The 18,917-nt window shown below is 39.2% G+C and overlaps 2 protein-coding genes across 10 annotated transcripts in view; one reads left to right on the top strand and one right to left on the bottom strand.

Annotated features, from left to right (window-relative positions):
* asz1 (ankyrin repeat, SAM and basic leucine zipper domain containing 1) overlaps window positions 1–5,130 on the bottom strand; it is a 28,347-nt gene extending 23,217 nt beyond the window's left edge. The window contains exons 1-3 of one of the 3 annotated variants that reach the window (XM_042411125.1): window positions 4,925–5,130; window positions 2,669–2,774; window positions 1,923–2,045 (exon numbers count right to left, since the gene is read on the bottom strand). In XM_042411125.1, the coding sequence (XP_042267059.1) occupies window positions 1,923–2,045; window positions 2,669–2,774; window positions 4,925–5,038 (343 nt within the window). In that variant the 5' untranslated portion in view covers window positions 5,039–5,130. Of the gene's footprint in view, window positions 1–1,922; window positions 2,046–2,668; window positions 2,775–3,437; window positions 3,731–4,924 lie in introns of those variants that run through there. The other 2 variants (XM_042411126.1, XM_042411127.1) reach the window with 2 other exon arrangements.
* Window positions 4,334–18,917, top strand: part of cftr (CF transmembrane conductance regulator) — a 50,321-nt gene continuing 35,737 nt past the window's right edge. Inside the window, exons 1-5 of one of the 7 annotated variants that reach the window (XM_042411114.1) lie at window positions 5,194–5,284; window positions 5,401–5,456; window positions 5,959–6,050; window positions 10,064–10,174; window positions 14,246–14,357. In XM_042411114.1, coding sequence (XP_042267048.1) covers window positions 6,037–6,050; window positions 10,064–10,174; window positions 14,246–14,357 — 237 coding nt within the window. In that variant the 5' untranslated portion in view covers window positions 5,194–5,284; window positions 5,401–5,456; window positions 5,959–6,036. Of the gene's footprint in view, window positions 4,511–5,193; window positions 5,285–5,400; window positions 5,457–5,951; window positions 6,051–7,923; window positions 8,862–10,063; window positions 10,175–14,245; window positions 14,358–18,917 lie in introns of those variants that run through there. The other 6 variants (XM_042411113.1, XM_042411116.1, XM_042411115.1 and 3 more) reach the window with 6 other exon arrangements.

Genomic DNA, 18,917 nt, shown 5'->3' with positions numbered 1-18,917 from the left:
CTATAATATACAAAGATCCTGACTTTTGGTCTATCTCTATCTTTAAGGTACGAGCACCGAAAGGTGTGAAGGTCCTGTTGTATTTGAAGAAATTCTTCTTCTTCTCTATTATTCTCCCCAAAGAATCACCATTTCTGAGGGGCTAAATGTGCTCAAAAACTTATGAAACTTTGCAGATGCATCAGAAGTGGTGAAAATGTAATATTTTATGGGTTTTGGGTTTGGGTGTCAACACTGAGTCATAGTCATGGCGCCACCTACTGGCGACAGAAAGTTAAAGGTGCTGTACTTTTACGAGCTCTGCCAGGCAGGTTGAACAGATCCACATCAAATTTGGTCAGAAAAAGCTTTAAGACCTTGATGATGCCATATTGTGAAGCCTGTGAGTTTTCATTGAACACCGTTGCAATGGCGATGTGGCAAATTTCAACATTTTGCCATGAAAAAACAAACTCCACATCGTCATATCTCTCCCAAATTTCACATGCTTGATAAGAGTCCCAGTCTGAAGGCATGCACAGGCAAATACTGAATCACAGTCACAGCGCCACCTACTGGCAACAGGAAGTTATAGGCCCCGTTCTTTTACAAACAACTTCTAGCATCTTAACCAGAACCACGAAAGGTTTGGTCAGTTTTGGTCAGGTAAACTGTAAGACCTTGATGCCGTTGCCATGGTGACACACACATGGTTCACCATGAAACAGGAAGCTGTTCCACGAAACTCGGCACACGTGTCAGAAGTGTTGAAACTTGATATCTTATATGTGGGTCTTGGGCTTGGTTGTGGCAAAATGGCTCAAGGGTGTCCCCTAGAAAATTTCAAATTAAAAGCCTCGACCTTTAAATTTGACGTAGATGAATGAAATTTGCTAAGCACATGTATCATGTCCAGATGCACAAAAAAGCCTCTTGGAGCTATACTCAAAGTCCAACAGGAAGTCAGGCATTTTGGATTTACTGTGCAACTTTTGCCATTTGCAGGTGTTGTATTTTAACAAACTCCTCCTTGAGATTTGACCCAAGCGACTTCAAATTTGGTCAATGTCATCTAAAGACCTTTACAATGAAAAACTACAAAGGTGGCAATGCGGCGAATTTTGATGTCTCACTATGAAACAGGAAGTTGTTGTAACTCAATCACATCCATCCTACATCATCCAATCTGCCCCACATTTTTCATGTCTAAAATCACAACTGCAGAAGGTTTTCATTTCTCAATTTTTAGGTGCATGGTTTTAGGGACATGTCGGTCTATCAGTCCACCACTTTGGTATAGACTGAAAGCTGTTGAATGGATTGCCATGAAATTTTGAAATTAATTAATTGCGATCAGAAGGGTTTTATGAAAACACGGCTCGCATCTGATAACTTTCTCAGTTCTTGACATCCATCCTCTGAAATATTATCATAAATTCTCCTCTCTTATCTCCCTACGTATGGAGAAACATACATTTATACACCATTAATTTACTGATCCAATATGTGCTTAGTTTCATATTTTGCATATTTGTGTAATATATCAACATTACATATCCATAACTAAAGGAAAACAACCAAATGTAAAGAGAACTTCACTGTTTTATGTATTATGTATGCAATGAATAAATCACCAAAATTATGGGAAAAAAAATAGTTATTTTCATTTTTTGGCTGCTGGACCAGTGGGGAAAAAATGTTATATTGGTCACTGAGTGCTAATTAGCAAATGTTAGCATGCTAACAAACTCAACAAAGATGTGTTAGCATTTAGCTTTCTGTACCGCTGTACAGCCTGACAGAGCTGCTAGCATGATTGTAGACTCTTAATCTTGTTTGATGAGATTTTTTTTTTATACATCCATGAACCTGATGAGACTGAGGTCTAATTAAGCAAAATCACCCCTCTTCAAACATTGTGATAGGATCAATACAGGTCTGACCTTTGCTGAAGTTGGCGCTGGCCCCTCTGTCCAGTAGCACTTTGGCTAGGTCATAATTAGCCACACTGACAGCACACATAAGAGGAGTCCATTCAAAGCCAAGCCTGGTCTCCACATCCATGCCTGTCCACACCGAAAGGATCAGATTAAATAGGGAAATAAAATAATCACATTAAAAAAAATATCTGTGGGTTATCCCCTTAAGTGCACAGACAGATATACATACTGTACATGCACACAATAAGCCCTTGTTTCTTTGAGCTTTCTCGCTCAATTTTTTTTATTTTTTCTATCCTCCTTAAATCTGGAAAACCCTTTCTGGCAAAACTGTTTTACACAGGGCTCCACGATCAACTACATGACATATTCCGACTGTGTCTAATAAAATTGGCCTTCTATTATTTCAACCATTCAGTTTTTCTTATCTACCATGTTGGTCCGATTATGCGACAAAGCCTTGATTATAATAAGACCCACACTTTCTGCAACATCTGTTTCTGAAAAAAAAAAAAGACTTTTTGAAATAAGAAAAACCGAGTAAAGGAATGTTAAGTACATACGGTATACATATTTTGTATCTCTTACATATATTGTCACAGTAAAACATAGACATAAACTAACAGCTTTTAAGTTGCTCTGGATGAATACATTAAAGCAATAAAAACACTGATTATATTTGAATACAAGCCCACACAGTCAAAAAAAGAAATGCTGCTCTGTCATAAAGTAACGATGAGAGTACTTGCCATTATCCAACAGATGTTCAACAGACCCAATATCTCCTTTATCGATGGCTCTTTTCAACAGTGACACGTTATCTTCTTCTGCACGTGGCACAACAGCATCCGCATTCTGTGACAATGTGGAAGAATCACAATGAATTCATTAAAACAGATTCCAGTCAACAATAAATCCTTCATATAGGAACTGTAACACCAGTACGTTGAGAAAATACTTGTTGATATATTGTTGAAAAATTCCTCCCTAATGGATATTTATGGAAATTTGGAGTGATAACCAACCATTTTTTGCCACTAGTTGTTGTAGCATTGACAGGAAACTGCATTTTAGGGGAAGCATTTGATTACATAGCAGAATAAGAAAATGTTATGCGACACATCCCATATTTTTCATACATTCACACAACATACTAACATTATACAGTGTATACTTATATTTACAGTCTGTAGTTTTTGCCATTAGTAGGGAAATTCATGTACCTTTACTAACAGCGAAAAATACAAGAAGAAATTCATGAATGTAAATTCAGCTACAGACAATTACACTTATCAATGACAGGTCAAAAAGTTTTTCTAAAAGGTTTGATATTTTATTTTTGTTTTCCTAGATCTCCCAGAGGCTGTCTCTTCAACTGAACCATTACTTTCAAATATTTTCCTGTTTTAATGCACGGGCTTACCAGGGCTCAAGACCCGGGCCCAACGACGTGAAAGGGCCCACAAGGCCAGGATAAAAAATAAAATAAAATTCACAGAGAGAAAAAAAAACTCCTGCCTCGTTTGTTGTGTCTGGATTTAGAGCGAAGTCAGACATCACCCCGTGTTTAGTATCTCTGCTGCTCCTAAGCGGAAACCAGAAGTGCGGTGTTTGTTTTGTTGACAGCAATATTTGCCGCCTTTACACTTTTAGTTTCACTCTTTTTTTAATCTTTCTGTCGTCACTTTCTGTTTCTAAAAACATTGTTAACCCTCTGGACTTCAGTTCGCGGCAGTTACTGCTATTCAAAGTATTTGTCAGCGTGTGACGCTGAGCGGGAAGTTAAAACGGCTAGCTGAGGTTTAGCATGCCGGCCGATGTTTCGGTTTAACCGGTGACCGTGTTAACTGGTGACTTTCAGGGGAATGTGTAGTGGTTGTCGTGGTGACGGCAGTTGGCTCCTAAAAGCCTTGTCAATTTGACTTTAATCAATCAGTGTGTTTATTACCTACGGCAACCATTAACCATTAAGTTAAACTGTGCTCAGCAAGAAACATTCACCTCCTAACGTTTCTTATAATGTCGGAAACAAAACGTAGCCTATAAATTTGCATGGCAGCTATAGATTATCTTGTGATTTTATAGAGTCTTATCTTCAATCGGAAAGTGGCCCATATCCAACCATTACCCTGCTTTGTCACTGAGTGGAAAAATTAAAAATAGTTTGTGGCTAAATAGTGTGTAAACTGTAGTCACCCTTTGACGAGGATACTGCAACAACATTCAGCGTTTCAGCCATTTAAAAAGATTAATGTCAGAAAAAAAGTGAGGACATGTGAATACTTCTTGTTGGCAACGTCATTTAGTTTACATAATGTAATACAGAAAGGACCAGACGAATACATGCTGTGTTGAACATACAATAATTTAGGACTATTAGGAGGACACCTACATGCTCTGTTCGTGTCTTCAACGGCTGCCGTTACTACGAGCAACCACGACACATTCAACTGAAAGGTGCCAGTCAACACGGTCACTAACTAGAAACTAGAAACAGGTGTTTCGGGTTAACCACTGACCGTGTTATCTGGTGACTGTCAAGGAAATGTGTCGTGGTTGTCGTGGTGACGGCAGCTGTTGAAAACATGAATGTAAGTGTCCTCCTAAAGTCTTAAATTGTCGTGTGTTCAACACAGTATGTATTCGTAAGGTTCTTTATGTATGATATTATGCAAATTAAATGGTGTCGCCAATGAGAAGCATTCACATTTCCCGGGCCCGCCAATTAAAACAAAATGCCCGGCCAGTTACCTTCCTCTGCTCCAATATGATTAGGTATGTAGCGGTATATAAAACTGAACATATAATTTGTGCCAGCCTATGGCATACTCCTGTTCCCATTTTCCCGCAAAACAAGCAATAAAGCGGAGTGTTAGCTTGCTACCTTAAAAAAGCAAATAAAGCTAACATTAGCTTATGTTACTAGCAAGCCGCAATCATTTCATTATAGCTAGCAAACGTTAGCGTCCGTTTGAGAAATGATGGAAGACATTTTCCAAAGTAACCTGGATGCAAGAAGAAGACTCATTTCTATCCGAAGAACACCCGATGTCCCACTCGTCGTTGCTGGCGTCGCTTTCATCCCCAGCTGGGAAGGCGTAATCCATAAAGCTCCCCATCTTTCTATCCAGCAGCCAGGTTAGCCAAATGTTTCAGCTCAGCAAGCCTGTGACAGCCCGCCGCGGGTGGGATGGGGCGCCGCAAAAGACAACCAAAAGGTGCTTCAAGTAAGCACCAAACTGCAGCCCGGGGTCCGGGGAGGGTGTGTGTGACATCCAGACACGCCTACCACACCTGCAGTTATTGAGCAAACGCGTGAAAATAACAAAAAACATGGAAGGTTGTGGAAGGTTGACACGTTGTTGGTAAGTTTATTTTTACCCTGTTGTAACGTTAGTAGCTAAAAGGCCTCATTAGCATCCGTCCATGAATCATAGTTTTAATGGTGTTTACTTAAACCCTTTTTCTATTTTTTTTCTAGTCGTTTTATTAATGCAATCTCCCAGCGGCTAAAGCAAGCTATGCTAATGTTATCATGTAAGTATTCACACCATTGCAATGAATGCTCACACTGTACACAACTATAAACAAGCTAGATAGCTGCTAATGGTGTTAACCTGTTACACTGCAGCTAAGGAATGCAGGGCTGAAACAATTAATTGAAAACTATGATGATTAATTGAATAAATGTCATTTTTTTAAAGCAAAAATGCAACAAATGTGCTTGCTGCAGGTTCTGTAATGACAGGATTTGATCTTTTCTGTGTCATTCATGATAATAAACTGTGTATCTTTAGATTTTAGACTGTTGATCAGACAAGACATTTGAAGATGGGATATTAATTTTGTGACATTTTACATTCAAAAAAGATGAATCACTTAATCGAGCAAAAATAATCGCCAGATGAACCGATAATGAAAATAATTGTTAGTTGTAGCCTTAGAGGAATGTATAGAAGCTTTCACACATCAGCTGTAAATGCTCTGTTGGTTATTATTCATTCAGCTTTTGTAATGCTTTTTTCTTGTTAGTCCACAGGCTGTACAGCAAGATGAAGAGCAGAGGAGCTTCATGTAATATTCACGCCCTGGTTTCTGCAGTTAACTGTGAGGCTGAATGAATCATGGTAGGTGAGTGGGTTGGTGCTCTTTTTAGTGTATATTCAAATATTTTAAAATAAAAAAAACAACACAAGTATGTCACTAAAGTATAAAGTCTATACTGAGTGACAATATAGTATTTCCTATATTTCCAATATATATTTCCAATATAGGAAATGGGTGAAATAAGCTCCACACGGGGCACAAATCCAGATAAAGTGAACAATACAAATCAGCATATCAGACATTAATAGCCACAAAATTTATACTTATTGCTCTGATTGTAGAAAGAACTTGTATATCAGGGAGAGTTTGTATTATCTGTACAATGACTCTTGACTTAATATTACAAATGAGAGGCATCAAAACTGCCTTTTTATTCACTTGAGTTAACAAATAGTCAATGACAGAGGGTGAGTTAAAAATTGAGTCTTTAACCTGAAGACAGAAGGTTTCAATCTTACTGAAACTTGTCTCTATAAGGTGCTTTGGATATAAGCCGTCATTGGCTATAACTGTAATGTTTATGTGTAGCTTCTATGTCACACTTCCGTTTGGGTTTGTGCATATATTTTTGAGAGGCCTTTGACCAGTTTAGTTGTTGCACAAGACAGTAAACGTCCTGCAGAGGTCACTCTTCCCTTTGCACAAGGCTTAAAACCTCTCTGTCCCTCAGCAACACTGACTCTCAACTTCAGCAGAACTGCAAGCAACCAGCAGCCTGACTTCATGTAATTCTCCTCATCCTTTAACTCTCTTACAAAGCTCAGGCTCAGCTTTATCCTTCTCTCATACACAGAGAATAAATACCAAATAACCTTTACAGGAAGCTGGGAAATGGAGACAATATTCTCTGATCCGGCCGCTGTTTGATTTCGGGGGGACAGGGAGAACATATCCCACTCAGTATTAGAACAAGGATTAATTGTCCCCGCTCGGCTCTTTGTCTCAAATCTGATTTTCTTTTACAGACACCGTTAAGTTTTATTAAAGCACATTTTGTGATTTGCTTTGGTAACACGCATACACACCCTTCTCCTTTCAAGTCTGGACCTTTCTGTTTACTTGTTTCAATCTGACAGCAAATTAGACTTGCATATTTAATATGTTGATTTAAGTCAGCCCTACAGACACTGATCCAGGTTATCAGTGTGTTATTTCACATTGATGATTACCACTTCCTGTTGTCTTAAATACTACTGTACAAGGTTTGTTTCAATTTCACCGGTGCCTTTTATACACTGCTGTAATTATAATTTACCTTTAATTTGAACTGCTCAGTTCAATCTGTAGTGAAAATTCGTCATACAAAAACATGATTGGATTGTTAGATAACCTGTCAGCAGTACATTTATTTTTCTTATCATCTTCATTGGCACATATCTGGGGAGGGAATCAAACCCACGACTGTGTAACTACACCAGGAGGCTGTCCTGCTGCTTCACTGTCAAACAGATCCGACCAACCTGTTGCTCAGTCTGAAAGTAACTAACTGCAGGTGAAGTGCTGACAGTGGAGATAAAAGTCAGTTTTGTGGGTTGGAAGCTAAAAGCTTACCACATCTTAAAAGTTTATCTCTGTTCTCTTTATGGAATGTCTGGAGGGTTTGATCCTCCCTCTTCTGAAACAGCACGTAACCCGAAACTGATTTAAAAAAAAAAAAAAAAAAAAAAAAAAAAGTTAATTTAAATGTCCCGGAACTGTTTCTGCTGTTTTTTGTGAATGATAGGGAGGCAGCTGAGTGGAGTGAAATAAAAAAAAAAAAAAGCCACAGCTCGTCAGCATTCAAAAGAGGTTGAGTTTGACTCGAAGCAGCCTCTGGGTTGAAACTGTTGAGTTCATCGTGTTATTTATTTATTTATTTATTTATTTATTTATTTATTTATTTATTTTAATCATGAGTAGTAAGATAAGATATCTGCACATTTTAAAAAAGAGACATAGCTAAGAGAAGTGGATGTGATACTGCAAAGTTAAAGTGGAACACTGCACTAAGTTTTTGCTCTAATTATCCATGCAGTTTTGTCATCTTTACAAATAAGGCTCTTTATTATCTGAGTCCAAGTTGTTTTGCAAGTCATGTGTTATGAAGATTTTTTTGTTTGTCTTTAAAATCAGCTGCACAATCTAGCATAATTCATAGATTGAGGCAGTTTCAATGTGCTTTGCATGCATTTTAACTTAAAAATATTAAACACAGAAATCAAGAGAGATCATGAAAGAAACAGAATGAGTTCCTCTGAGTAAAATTTATAAAATAAATCCATATTGACCTCCGGACTAGTTCCTGGTGGTGTATATGGATCAATATCTCTCTGCTGAAGTGGCCCCGTTCGGATCAGCTGGCTTCTGCCTTTTCAACTTGTTGCCACAATACGCAACCTGAGGCTCGTCGGTGTGGAAATGACGCGTGTCTCCGCAAAGTTTGGCGAGCCCATAAAGGATGGACTGTCCTCTCACTGTCACACTGAGAGGGGAGGGAGAGAGCGAGCAAGACAGCAGGAGCAAAGAGAAAAGAGAGGGAGTGGGACCAGTAAAGAAGACCCGAGAGAGAGACGCACCGAGGATAGAGATAGCAGTCTTTTTTTGGGGAGGGGGAGGAAGATAAAATTGAACAGTGGCAATCATATTTACCGGAGGCACAAAGTGGAGGATATAACAGGCGAGCACCCCCCACCCCCCCGGTCACTGTCTGTGGGAACGGAGTCACTCAGGGGACACGCAAATGTAAGCGACGCGCACGGAAACGACTCAGGTGCATAGAGACCAAACTGGCGGCGCTCTTAGGATGCAGAAGTCACCAGTGGAAGATGCAAACTTCCTCTCCAAATATTTCTTCTGGTAAGACACGTTTGGTCCTTTTTTATATATATCTAAGGAGTTGAGGTTGTTTCTGGATGCCAAGGTGTTAATTCACATCATTATGAAAGAGTAAATATCGAGTTTATTCGCGATAAGCGTGTTTGGAGGTCAATTTTAGAGACTTTGAGTACATGTGCAACTTGACAGGTGAGACAGGTTGTTTGTGCAATATCGTTAGAAAGCGTCATCATGTTGCCTGTTTATCTCCTGCTTTTCTTCTAAAGGAAAACACGGCAGCATTTCACTCGAAAAGTGACACTTGATCTTCCTGTTGCATATTGATATCTTTTAGCCTGTTAACTCTTCTTACACTAGTGCGTTTTTGCCGCTTATTCCATGCGTAAAATGCGCACCTGACTGTGAAACTGCGCTAAACGTGTGTTTCATGAGGCATGTTCTAGAAAAGGCTGTCAGGTTGGGGGGTAGACGCTCTTGAGGGTTTGCTAATTCCTAAATATTTGTGGTGCGTGGTATTAGTCATTCACATGAAGGAAAACATCATTATTAACAATAAAAGCATTACAGACTATGATGCTCATTAACGTCTTCAGCGTGATGTTATGATATTTTTAATAATATTCACTGTTCTTTTATTAGAATTTCTATGGTTCAATACTTGTGTTATTTTTGTGACATTTGAATATCATCTTCCTAAAATTGTAATACAGAATTAGTTGTGTTTATGGCTGCACTGATATGTCCTTTACTCTCACACTACTGAGAGGTCCAAAAGAAAGAAGCAGACCCAAAAAGTCAGAGATGAAAACTTTGTCACCTGGCTGGAAGAGCTTTTCATAAAACGTTTCAGTCACAGGGGACCAACAAACCTCTGACCTTATCTTTCCTCTATCATTAGTCTGACTGTGAAACCTCAACACCAGTTTACATTAAAGGTTCCAGTCACTCTAACCCTGGATTCCTGAAGTCTTCTTACCACATTGACACAAATACATTTTGCATAATATTTCACCTAATTGACATAAAATGTATTTAAAGTGTTTAATATTCTGTATGTACACTGTGCTACCTACACAAATAAGATTTCGTAGCCAGTTTGTACATGCTGTACTATATCTGTTGTATATTTCCAAGTTGCATATACTATTTTTGCCATTAGGTGACCTACAGTAGCTTCCACTGCTGATAACCAGCAATTTATCTAATCTGTGGTTTTCTCTCAGGTGGATGTCACCGCTGCTGAGGAAGGGCTTCAGAAAGAAGTTGGAGCTTTCAGATGTGTATAAGGCTCCTTCCTTCGATCTGGCAGACAACCTCTCTGAACGACTCGAAAGGTTTGTGTGGTTTAAGTCGGTGTACTTGACCCTTGGTTTCCAATGTTTCCAGCATACTGAATGGGAAGTCATGCCTTTTAGTAAAGAGATTTGGAATGTGTGACAACAGATACGTTTACTGCCACCTGATTTATGCAAAGTGTATCCTAAGACCTCAGGAATCATGGTGGTGTGGTCCCCAACATGATATAGTTAAATTGTATTAGTTTTCCCATGTACAAGATAGCACAGGGAGGTATTCAGCATAAGGATGACGTATATAAAAATATTTTTGGGTAGGCTCATTAAGGTGAAGTTTTATCTAATTGGGATTGGATATATAATATAAATCCATTTAGACATTACTGATGGTGGTGGGGGGGGGGCAAGGAAGTTATCTTGTGTCACTGTACAGGAAAAGTGCCAGTCACATCCAGTGAAGGTTGTCTTTCTGCGGAGTGTGGACTACTGCATTTCCTAATTGACACGTAAATCAAATTTGCTCGTGATGTAAGACGAGCTCTGATAGAAGCATGTGACCATTGATGTCAGAATGCAGTCTGTGCCATTTGGGTGGAAAGATGCATACTGTCTCCAATTAAAGTAAAGTTACTCTTAAGATAATATTATATTATATATAATAATATATTTTAAAAAGAAAAAAAAATCCATCCTTGAACATGTCAACTCTGTGAAAAAGCAGCTGTTGACAATGACAGTGCATGATACTTGGGTATATTGTATTATTTGGTGTGGCATTTTTCACACTGACTGTTGGCTGAACGCAAACAATGATGTCTCGTCAACATAGACACAAGCTTATGATTCATTAATAGTAAACATCATATTTCGGCGTCAGTTCCTCAGAATCAAATAACTAAAACTTCCTTGTAGAGTCACGACTTGCATCAAAAGTCAACAATGAAACACAGGAGCAGGAAATACACGAAAGTACAACATGGCAACAAGCCAGCCAACACCGGTGGTAGAAAAGCACTGTTGGAAAGGTATGAAATCTACCACTGCATCCACAAATGACCAAAACATGCTCTAAAATTACATATGCAAGCACAGTAATTAATCACTGTCTCAACAACAACCATCCACCTCATCAAATACACCGTTCAGCCTGTTTATCCGATACGTACACGGCCTGCTCACATCCTTTATGGAGGATGAACTAGTAGAGAAACAAAAACACAGAAGTGTGCAGCCTTCATGTTTTTCATAGGCACCCTTGTGTTTACAGTAGCAGGCCATTGGCCATGCTTCCCTCACTGTAAGGGCTGGCATTTAAAAAGGGTTAGACATAAACCAGAGCTGTGTGTGCCAAACAAACAACCAGGCAACACATGATGGAAAAGGTTAACTCTTCTTTTTCTTCTTCTTTCAATCTGTTCGTCTCTCTAGGTTCCTCACCAAGACATTTCTCTTTTCTCTTTTCCCACCTTTGCTTTCTCTACCTCTCTGTCTCTTCCTCTTATTCCCTCTTTCTTCAAATCTGTTTTTCTTTTTTAAATTTCAAATGTGCTTTACTGGCATGACATAAATAAAACATTATGGAAGTTTCTTAAGTCATTTTAATCTTTCTTGTTCTGTCCTTGTCTTCTTTAAATCCATTATTCTTCGTCTGTTTTTTTCTCTATCTTTATATCTCTCTGTCTTTCTCTCTCTCTCTCTTTTCTTAGGTGTCCCTCTATGTCATCTATTGTTCTCGTTGAATTTATTTCTCTCTCTCTTTCTCCTTTCTCTATTTTATTTATGTGTCTCTCTCTACTCCCATTAAATAATGTTGCCCTTCACTGCATTTGCTGGTCATTAAAAACTCTTGAAATCATATAAATTTAAGGTCTCTTTAACTGAACATAAGTGAATATAATGGGTTTTTTTGTTAATTTGTATTTTTTACTTATATCCCTTTTAATTAGTTGAAAAGCATATTCCAAATTACAAAATAATTCACAATGTAGGAGGTCTTTAAAGGTTCTTTTTCCATACATGTCACTCTCTTCCTCTATCCCCTCTCCTTATTTAAGGATTAAACAAATTCCACACTTTTGACAAAATTTTATTTTCTTAAAATAAAAGAGTTAGAACTTAACCCAAAGATTAAATACCCATGTTTCTTCTTTCTTCCTTTATTTTTTTACCTCGCCTAACAACCACAGCAGAGTCCCACATTGGCCGTGCCTCCTGGTCACGCTGAATGGTGCCAACAAGCTGGTCAATGTACCTGGGTGTTTAAAAATTCGACCTTTAGAAAGGGCCCGGTGCCCACCGGGTGATAAATGAGTAGTGGTGGGTGATTTTGCTTTCATTATTCCGATCAGGCAAACAGTGAGGGCTTCTGGGAATGTGAACTTTACCTTCCATTAAAGCATGCTGTGTACCGGCAGCTACTCCATCACCTGCTCAGTTCAGTTCAAATTAATGAGCTTTGCTGGCATGGAAAGCTGGAATTAAATCTAGCAAAGACAGCAAAACATAAATTATAAATAGTGCTTTAAATATACATTTTCAATTGAATTTTAACCATTTTAAATTAATCATTTTGTTTATGTTTATCTGTTATAGACTAGTTAGGAAGGTTGTTAGTTTTTGACTAATTTCAGTAGTTCTATTAAAGGCCCAGTGTGTAGGATTTAGTGGCATCTAGCAATGAGTTTGCAGATTGCAACCAACTGAATACACCTCCCCTCTCCTTCCAAGCATGTATGAGAACCTATGGTGGCTGTGAAACTCACAACAAACACATGAAAGGTCCTCTCTAGAGCCAGAGTTTGGTTTGTCTGTTCTGGGCTACTGTAGAAACATGGCGGTGCAACATGGCGGACTCCATGGAAAAGGACCCACTCCCTCTGTAGGGAGTAATTAAAACATACTTGAATATTATATTCCATTTCTGCCAAGTCCGCTCTGCTAGATGCCACTAAATTCTACACACTGGACCTTTAATGTGTGTGATTCTCAAGCTCATCCACCAGTCTTGTTCTATCTTCCCTACTACCTCCCTACCTACAGAAGGTGTATATGTTAGAGTTGCATTTTCTGTGACATTTTTTTTTTCCTTCACTCCCATCTGTCATTTGCTGTCACCAGAAACTCCTCTAATCCAGCAGAATTTCCCAAATTTGACCCAGCAATAATTCAACAATTTATATACAATATACACACGGTCGATAGTGTTTAGTGTCAGTACTCAGCTGTGTAACATTCAGTCAACAAATTGAGATAAATATAATGTATAAAACTGGCAGAAGTTCTATTTGTATACATCTTTACCCTCTGCCTTTAGGATTTGGAAGCTTTTGAATCTGTTGGCTTAGGGATATCAACATCCAAGATACCTCAGACTTTGTCTTACTCCGTTTTAATCACTCTCTTCCTCATTGGTCTCACCTCCTTCCTTCTTTGTCTTCACTCCCCCTTCTCTCCTCCACTTCTTCTCCTATCACTTACTGTTGAACTGGTCAGCCAAATCACCCCGGTTATAAATGACCCTCAGAGAACAATGCAGCTACTTATTGTAGCCGTAACTGCTTGCCAAGGCAGTTGTGAGAAGTTAATCCAACAATGTTGTAACAAGGGCAACAAACTTAAAACTATAACATGCAATATCCCAAATTTTCCCAAATCTGTAAAACTTTTAAAAAAAAAGTTCATCACAAATTTGAGGTTTAACACAGTCAAGTTCCATTTTCACTAATTAACAACCTGTAGATTTGCCCAAATCTCTATCAAAATACTTACAAATCATCAAATCAAGTGGAGAAAACAAATAAAATGTTCTTTTTCATTAGTAATTTTACTACAAATATATGTTTATGTGTTTGTCTGGCAGCTAAAGAATATCTAACAACCTGAAAAAATAAATAAATCTACTTCAGCTTCTAATTCTGTGACGGAATAACCAGCCAAAGTGGTAGGAAGGACCCTTAAAAGTGGACGTTTGGTTCATTGCCAAAGTAGTAGTAGTGGACAAACAGAACAGCCCACTGCCAAACTTCGCTGGCATTTGGCTGGTGGATTTGTTATTCTCCCACCCTGCCTGTGATGCTGTTTAACTGTGTTGTAACTCTGTCCTCCCCACAGAGAATGGGACAGAGAGGTGGTCTCAGCCAAGAACAAGCCCAAGCTAATGCGAGCGCTGGCCCGCTGCTTCCTCGGCCCTTTCGCCTTCTTTGGTGTCCTCCTCTACCTTGGGGTGAGTCTGTTGGTCTGTTCTGTCTGGAAGATGCAGATCTGATATAACTTGACTTAAGCAGTGTGGCGTTAACTCTGCCAGACTGCATCATACCATTCTGTTGTGCAGATGTTAACTTTTATTAATCTAATGGTCTGTTCCATGTGGTGTTAGGCTTGTTTATTTGTAGCTAAAAGTATATAGAAAGTTTTAACTTTATTGAATTATAGACATAGGAAAAAATGAATGTAACTTTGGTGACATCATACCAACGTTTCTGAAGGGGTGTTTTACGGCTATGGTTTGAGATTACAACTGGCAATTGTCTTGTCGGAAAATCCCAATTTGGGCAAATGTGATGAAGACTGGGTCTAGCTTTGGGGGAAAGAAGCAAGTCACTCACCTGTCATTCATACAAACATGTTTCAAAAATACTTCTCTTTAAGCCTTGTATATCCTTAATGGAACAATTAAACACCAACAACAAACACATTCACCATCACCAATTAATCTTACATACTGACATTAGAAATGTGAAATTAGCTGTTGATAATGTGTAATGTGTACATCTTACAGCATTTCTTTACTTCAGCTTTTAGCTGCAGCTGATTGACAGGTTCAAATCCAAAATAATAAAAGACAACTACTAATGGAGAGTTTTAAAAAACAGTACAACTAGCATTTTATGGTTTTACATTGACCTTTTACACTATTGAAGATCAGTTATTGGTCCAAGTTGGAGTATATCCCACCATATATATCGCTGAAGGTAGGAAATAACCATGCACATGTCACCTGACCTTCACAGCTGATTATATTCAGGATATATTGTGGGTTGGCTTGCATCTAATGATTTCTGTCATTATCAGTCAATCCTTTCACCTTTGATGAGAATATCAGCGTTAGGAAGTTCTACCATGGTTTTAGAGAAAAACATACCCTTTGTCTTGTGTATATTTAGACTCAGACATGATTGATCAAGCCAATGTGTGATCCTTTCCAATGCAGTTGTTAGCTTAGCAGCAGCTAACTCAGCTGTTTCTAAATTTAACTTCTCATCTAGAGCACTGGCATAGATGTCTTCATATTTATCTAATAGGATACAATGTGTTAAAGTGTGTGACACACTGTCCAGTAACATGAAGTGCACAATGGTTGTTCCACAAGGGTCAGTGTTATTATTTAGCCTATATGTTAATGATCTCCCTCAACAGTGTTATGATGTAGAACTGCAAATGTATGCAGATGACACTGTTGTGTACACACATGCAAAGAGTTTCAATATTAAAACATCATGATTGACTGTGTCGAATGCTTTACGCAGATCTAAAAATACAGCACCAACTACTCCTCATCAGGGGACAGTACATCATCCCAGTTCAAGCTGTTAATTTCACTGACAAATTCTTCTTGCTTAGCTCTGGGTATGCATTGAAGGATCATTGTCTTAGTTGCTGTGGTCCTAAATCTATTTTTAGTCAGTTTACTCGCACATAGGGTTAGGTTATGATCTAATAAGCCAGTCAGCCAGTTTCTCTAAAACGGGGTGGCAGATGACCGGTCCACTGGATCAGTAATTCGCTCTTGTACCTGGGCTCGTCCGTGCTGCAGGACAGAGGAATACATTGTAAAATAACCCAATAAGTTATGATGAAAACTCACTGTAGGAGTGTCAACTGGCCATGAGCCAGCATTTGTCCCAAGCTCAATCACTCGGTGTCACAGCTGTTTTCCATCAACGTTGATTGCTGTGGCCAAACAGACACATACAGGCAATACAGCGGTGAGTACCAACAGTAGTCCAAAAAGCACTCCATGAAACACAGCCCAGGTCTTTTTGCTGATGAAACACTGCTTTGAACTTGACGCAGTTTTTGACAGGCATGCTCTGTGATACGATAAATGGCCTCAGAGGATAGTCCTATGCAGCAGTCCCATCCAGGATCCTGGTGGCCCGAGTGTAGAAGCTCCTCTTAAGACCCTCAGGATGGGCCCGGTGCACTTGGACCCTCCTCTCGACCTCAGGGGGGAGAAAAGGCCGCCATCCAGGCGGTTAGGATCCCCAGAAGATCCATGTGGTCAGGACCGTTTCTCTTGATGTTGAGATGGATGTATAGATGGTCTTGCTTGTCCATGTGGTCGGGATCGCAGCTAGTGTTTATCCTCTCCACTTTTTCCTCAATGTTTAATATGATGTACCATTTGAAAACCTGGACCGGCCTGGTAGCAGAGTCGGCAGGGAGGTGAGCCAACCACCTCCCAATCCTGATGAGTGATCCACAGTCAAGAGCCATCACTGTCCAATCATGTCCAATATTATTCACAAAGAGTTTACAGAAGTGCACAAGTTTATTGAAGCTAACAGAGAGGCAACTGGATAGGTCCTTGAGGGTTCAAGGTCCTAGGTTCTTGAGTCCAGGGTGCATAAAGAGGCTTGAGCATGCTTGGGTTACATTACCAGCAAGGATCCTTTATGTTGTCTTCTTGTTCTCATGAAATAACTCTTCTGTTAGCTTCCTCAGTGCTTTATCTCGATTTTCATGATTTGAAAAATATATCCAAAGATGATATTTTCTCTTGTGTTCTTGCTGGTCAATGCTATTACTTTGTCTTTAGAGTCTTTTCTGAAGGTTATTGAAGGTTATTTTGCAAAATCTTCCACCTTTTTTAGGTCCAAGTTTGAGATGTAATCGGGAGCAGTGCATCCACTCCTGCATTTCACTCAGGGGGAACAGTGCAAACATTAACAGTGTTGTCTGAGGGATGAGGATCAATAGATCTACGGTGCCGTGACGCACTGAAATCACAAGCATGGAAGTTGCTCAGTCACGCATGAAGCCAAAAAAGTTCAACTTCCGTGTAAAAAAATTACCCGGATCTTCCGGGATCATTGGGCCCATAGAGAAAGCGCATTAGCAACTCCGGCTACAATTCAATCGTGCGGCTCTTCTAGGCTGTCGAAATGTGATCGGACCAAACGGCTCAAATTCTGATAGTGACATGAGTCATTTCACAGGGGTTATGATGCTCAAAAAAAATTATCCACTGATTTACAGAAGTCTCTTTCACAAAAAAGGAAAAAGTCTTTTTGGGCCCAATAGCATCACATGACGTTGCAATTGTACGGTTTGGCCGCTTTGTCAAATTGGCTTCACAGCCCAGCGCTGTTCCTGGAGGCTTGGTCACAAACCATCTCGCTGTCCCGGGCTTATGGGAACGTGCCAACAGCAGCCATTGCATTAGTTGGTACAGTTGGAGGTGGCTGTCATGACAACAAGGATGCCTGTTAGATTTAAAGAGGCTGTGTGGAAAAACAGAAAAGCTTTAGAAAAGGTTCTTAGTGGAATCCAAAAGGAATTTCTGGTTGTTTGATGTTCTTAAATATCCAGATGTGGATCAATGAGTTTTTTATATGTTGTGAAATAGAGTGTGTTTGAAATTTCATGTACTACTTCACTGAAATATGAAAGTGACTCACAGTCATATGCCATCACTGTCCAATAATGTCCAATATTATTCACAAAGAGTTACAGAAGTGCACAAATTTAGTGACGCTAACAGAGAGGCAACTGGACAGGTCCGCGCCTTCTTGTGTCCAGGGTACATAGAGAGGCTCGAGCATGCTTGGGTTACATTACCAGCAAGGATCCTTTTAAGTTTTTATCTTGTTTTCATAAAATAACTCTTCTGTTAGCTTCTTTAGTGCTGTATCTCCTTTGGAATATTGGTAACAGCAGGTAGCAGTTAGCAGTTGACAGCTAGCTACTTGATTTGAAAAATATATCCAAAGATGATATTTTCTCCTCTGTTCTTGCTGATCAATGCTATTACTTCTTCTTCAGAGTCCTTTCTGAAGGTCATCTTGCAAAATGTTCCACTTTTTTTGGTCCAAGTTTGAGATGTAATCAGGAACACACTCCCAGTGCATCCTCTCCTGCATTTCACTCAGGGGGAACAGTGCAAACATTAACAGTGTTGTTTGAGGGGTGAGGACTAATAGATCTACTGTGCCATGACGCACAGAAATCACAAGCATGTCGCACTATGGTGTCACAAACCATGTCACTGTCCCGGGCTTATGGGAACGTGCCAACAGCAGCCATTGCGTAAGTTGGAGGTGGCTGTCATGACAACAAGAATGCCTGTTAGATTTAAAGAGGCTGTGTGGAAAAACATAAAAGCTTTAGAAAAGGTTCTTAGTGGAATCCAGAAGGAGTTTCTGGTTGTTTGATGTTCTTAAATATTCAGATGTGGATCAATGAGTTTTTATATGTTGTGAAATTTCATGTACTACTGAATTGTATGAAAAAAATCTGATGACGGTGAACACTGTAGAGTATATCACAGTGTATATTTTCAAGAATGAAGATGTACTGTTAGATTAAAATCTAATCAATCCAACAGTTGTCAAGATATTTCACTCAAAGCCACAAATATGAACCTCATGGTGCCACTGAAAGAAAACTCAGGGGATTACCAAAGTCAGTAGGATTTATTCCCAGGGAGCTATGAATGTGTGTGCTGAATTTTGTGCCAGTCTATCTAGTAGATGTTGAAATATTTCACAGGAAGAGTGTAAAC

The sequence above is a fragment of the Thunnus maccoyii genome, chromosome 5 (assembly GCF_910596095.1).
Source record: "Thunnus maccoyii chromosome 5, fThuMac1.1, whole genome shotgun sequence".
Classification (NCBI taxonomy): Eukaryota; Metazoa; Chordata; class Actinopteri; order Scombriformes; family Scombridae; genus Thunnus; species Thunnus maccoyii.
This window is presented reverse-complemented; position numbering and strand designations above follow the sequence as displayed.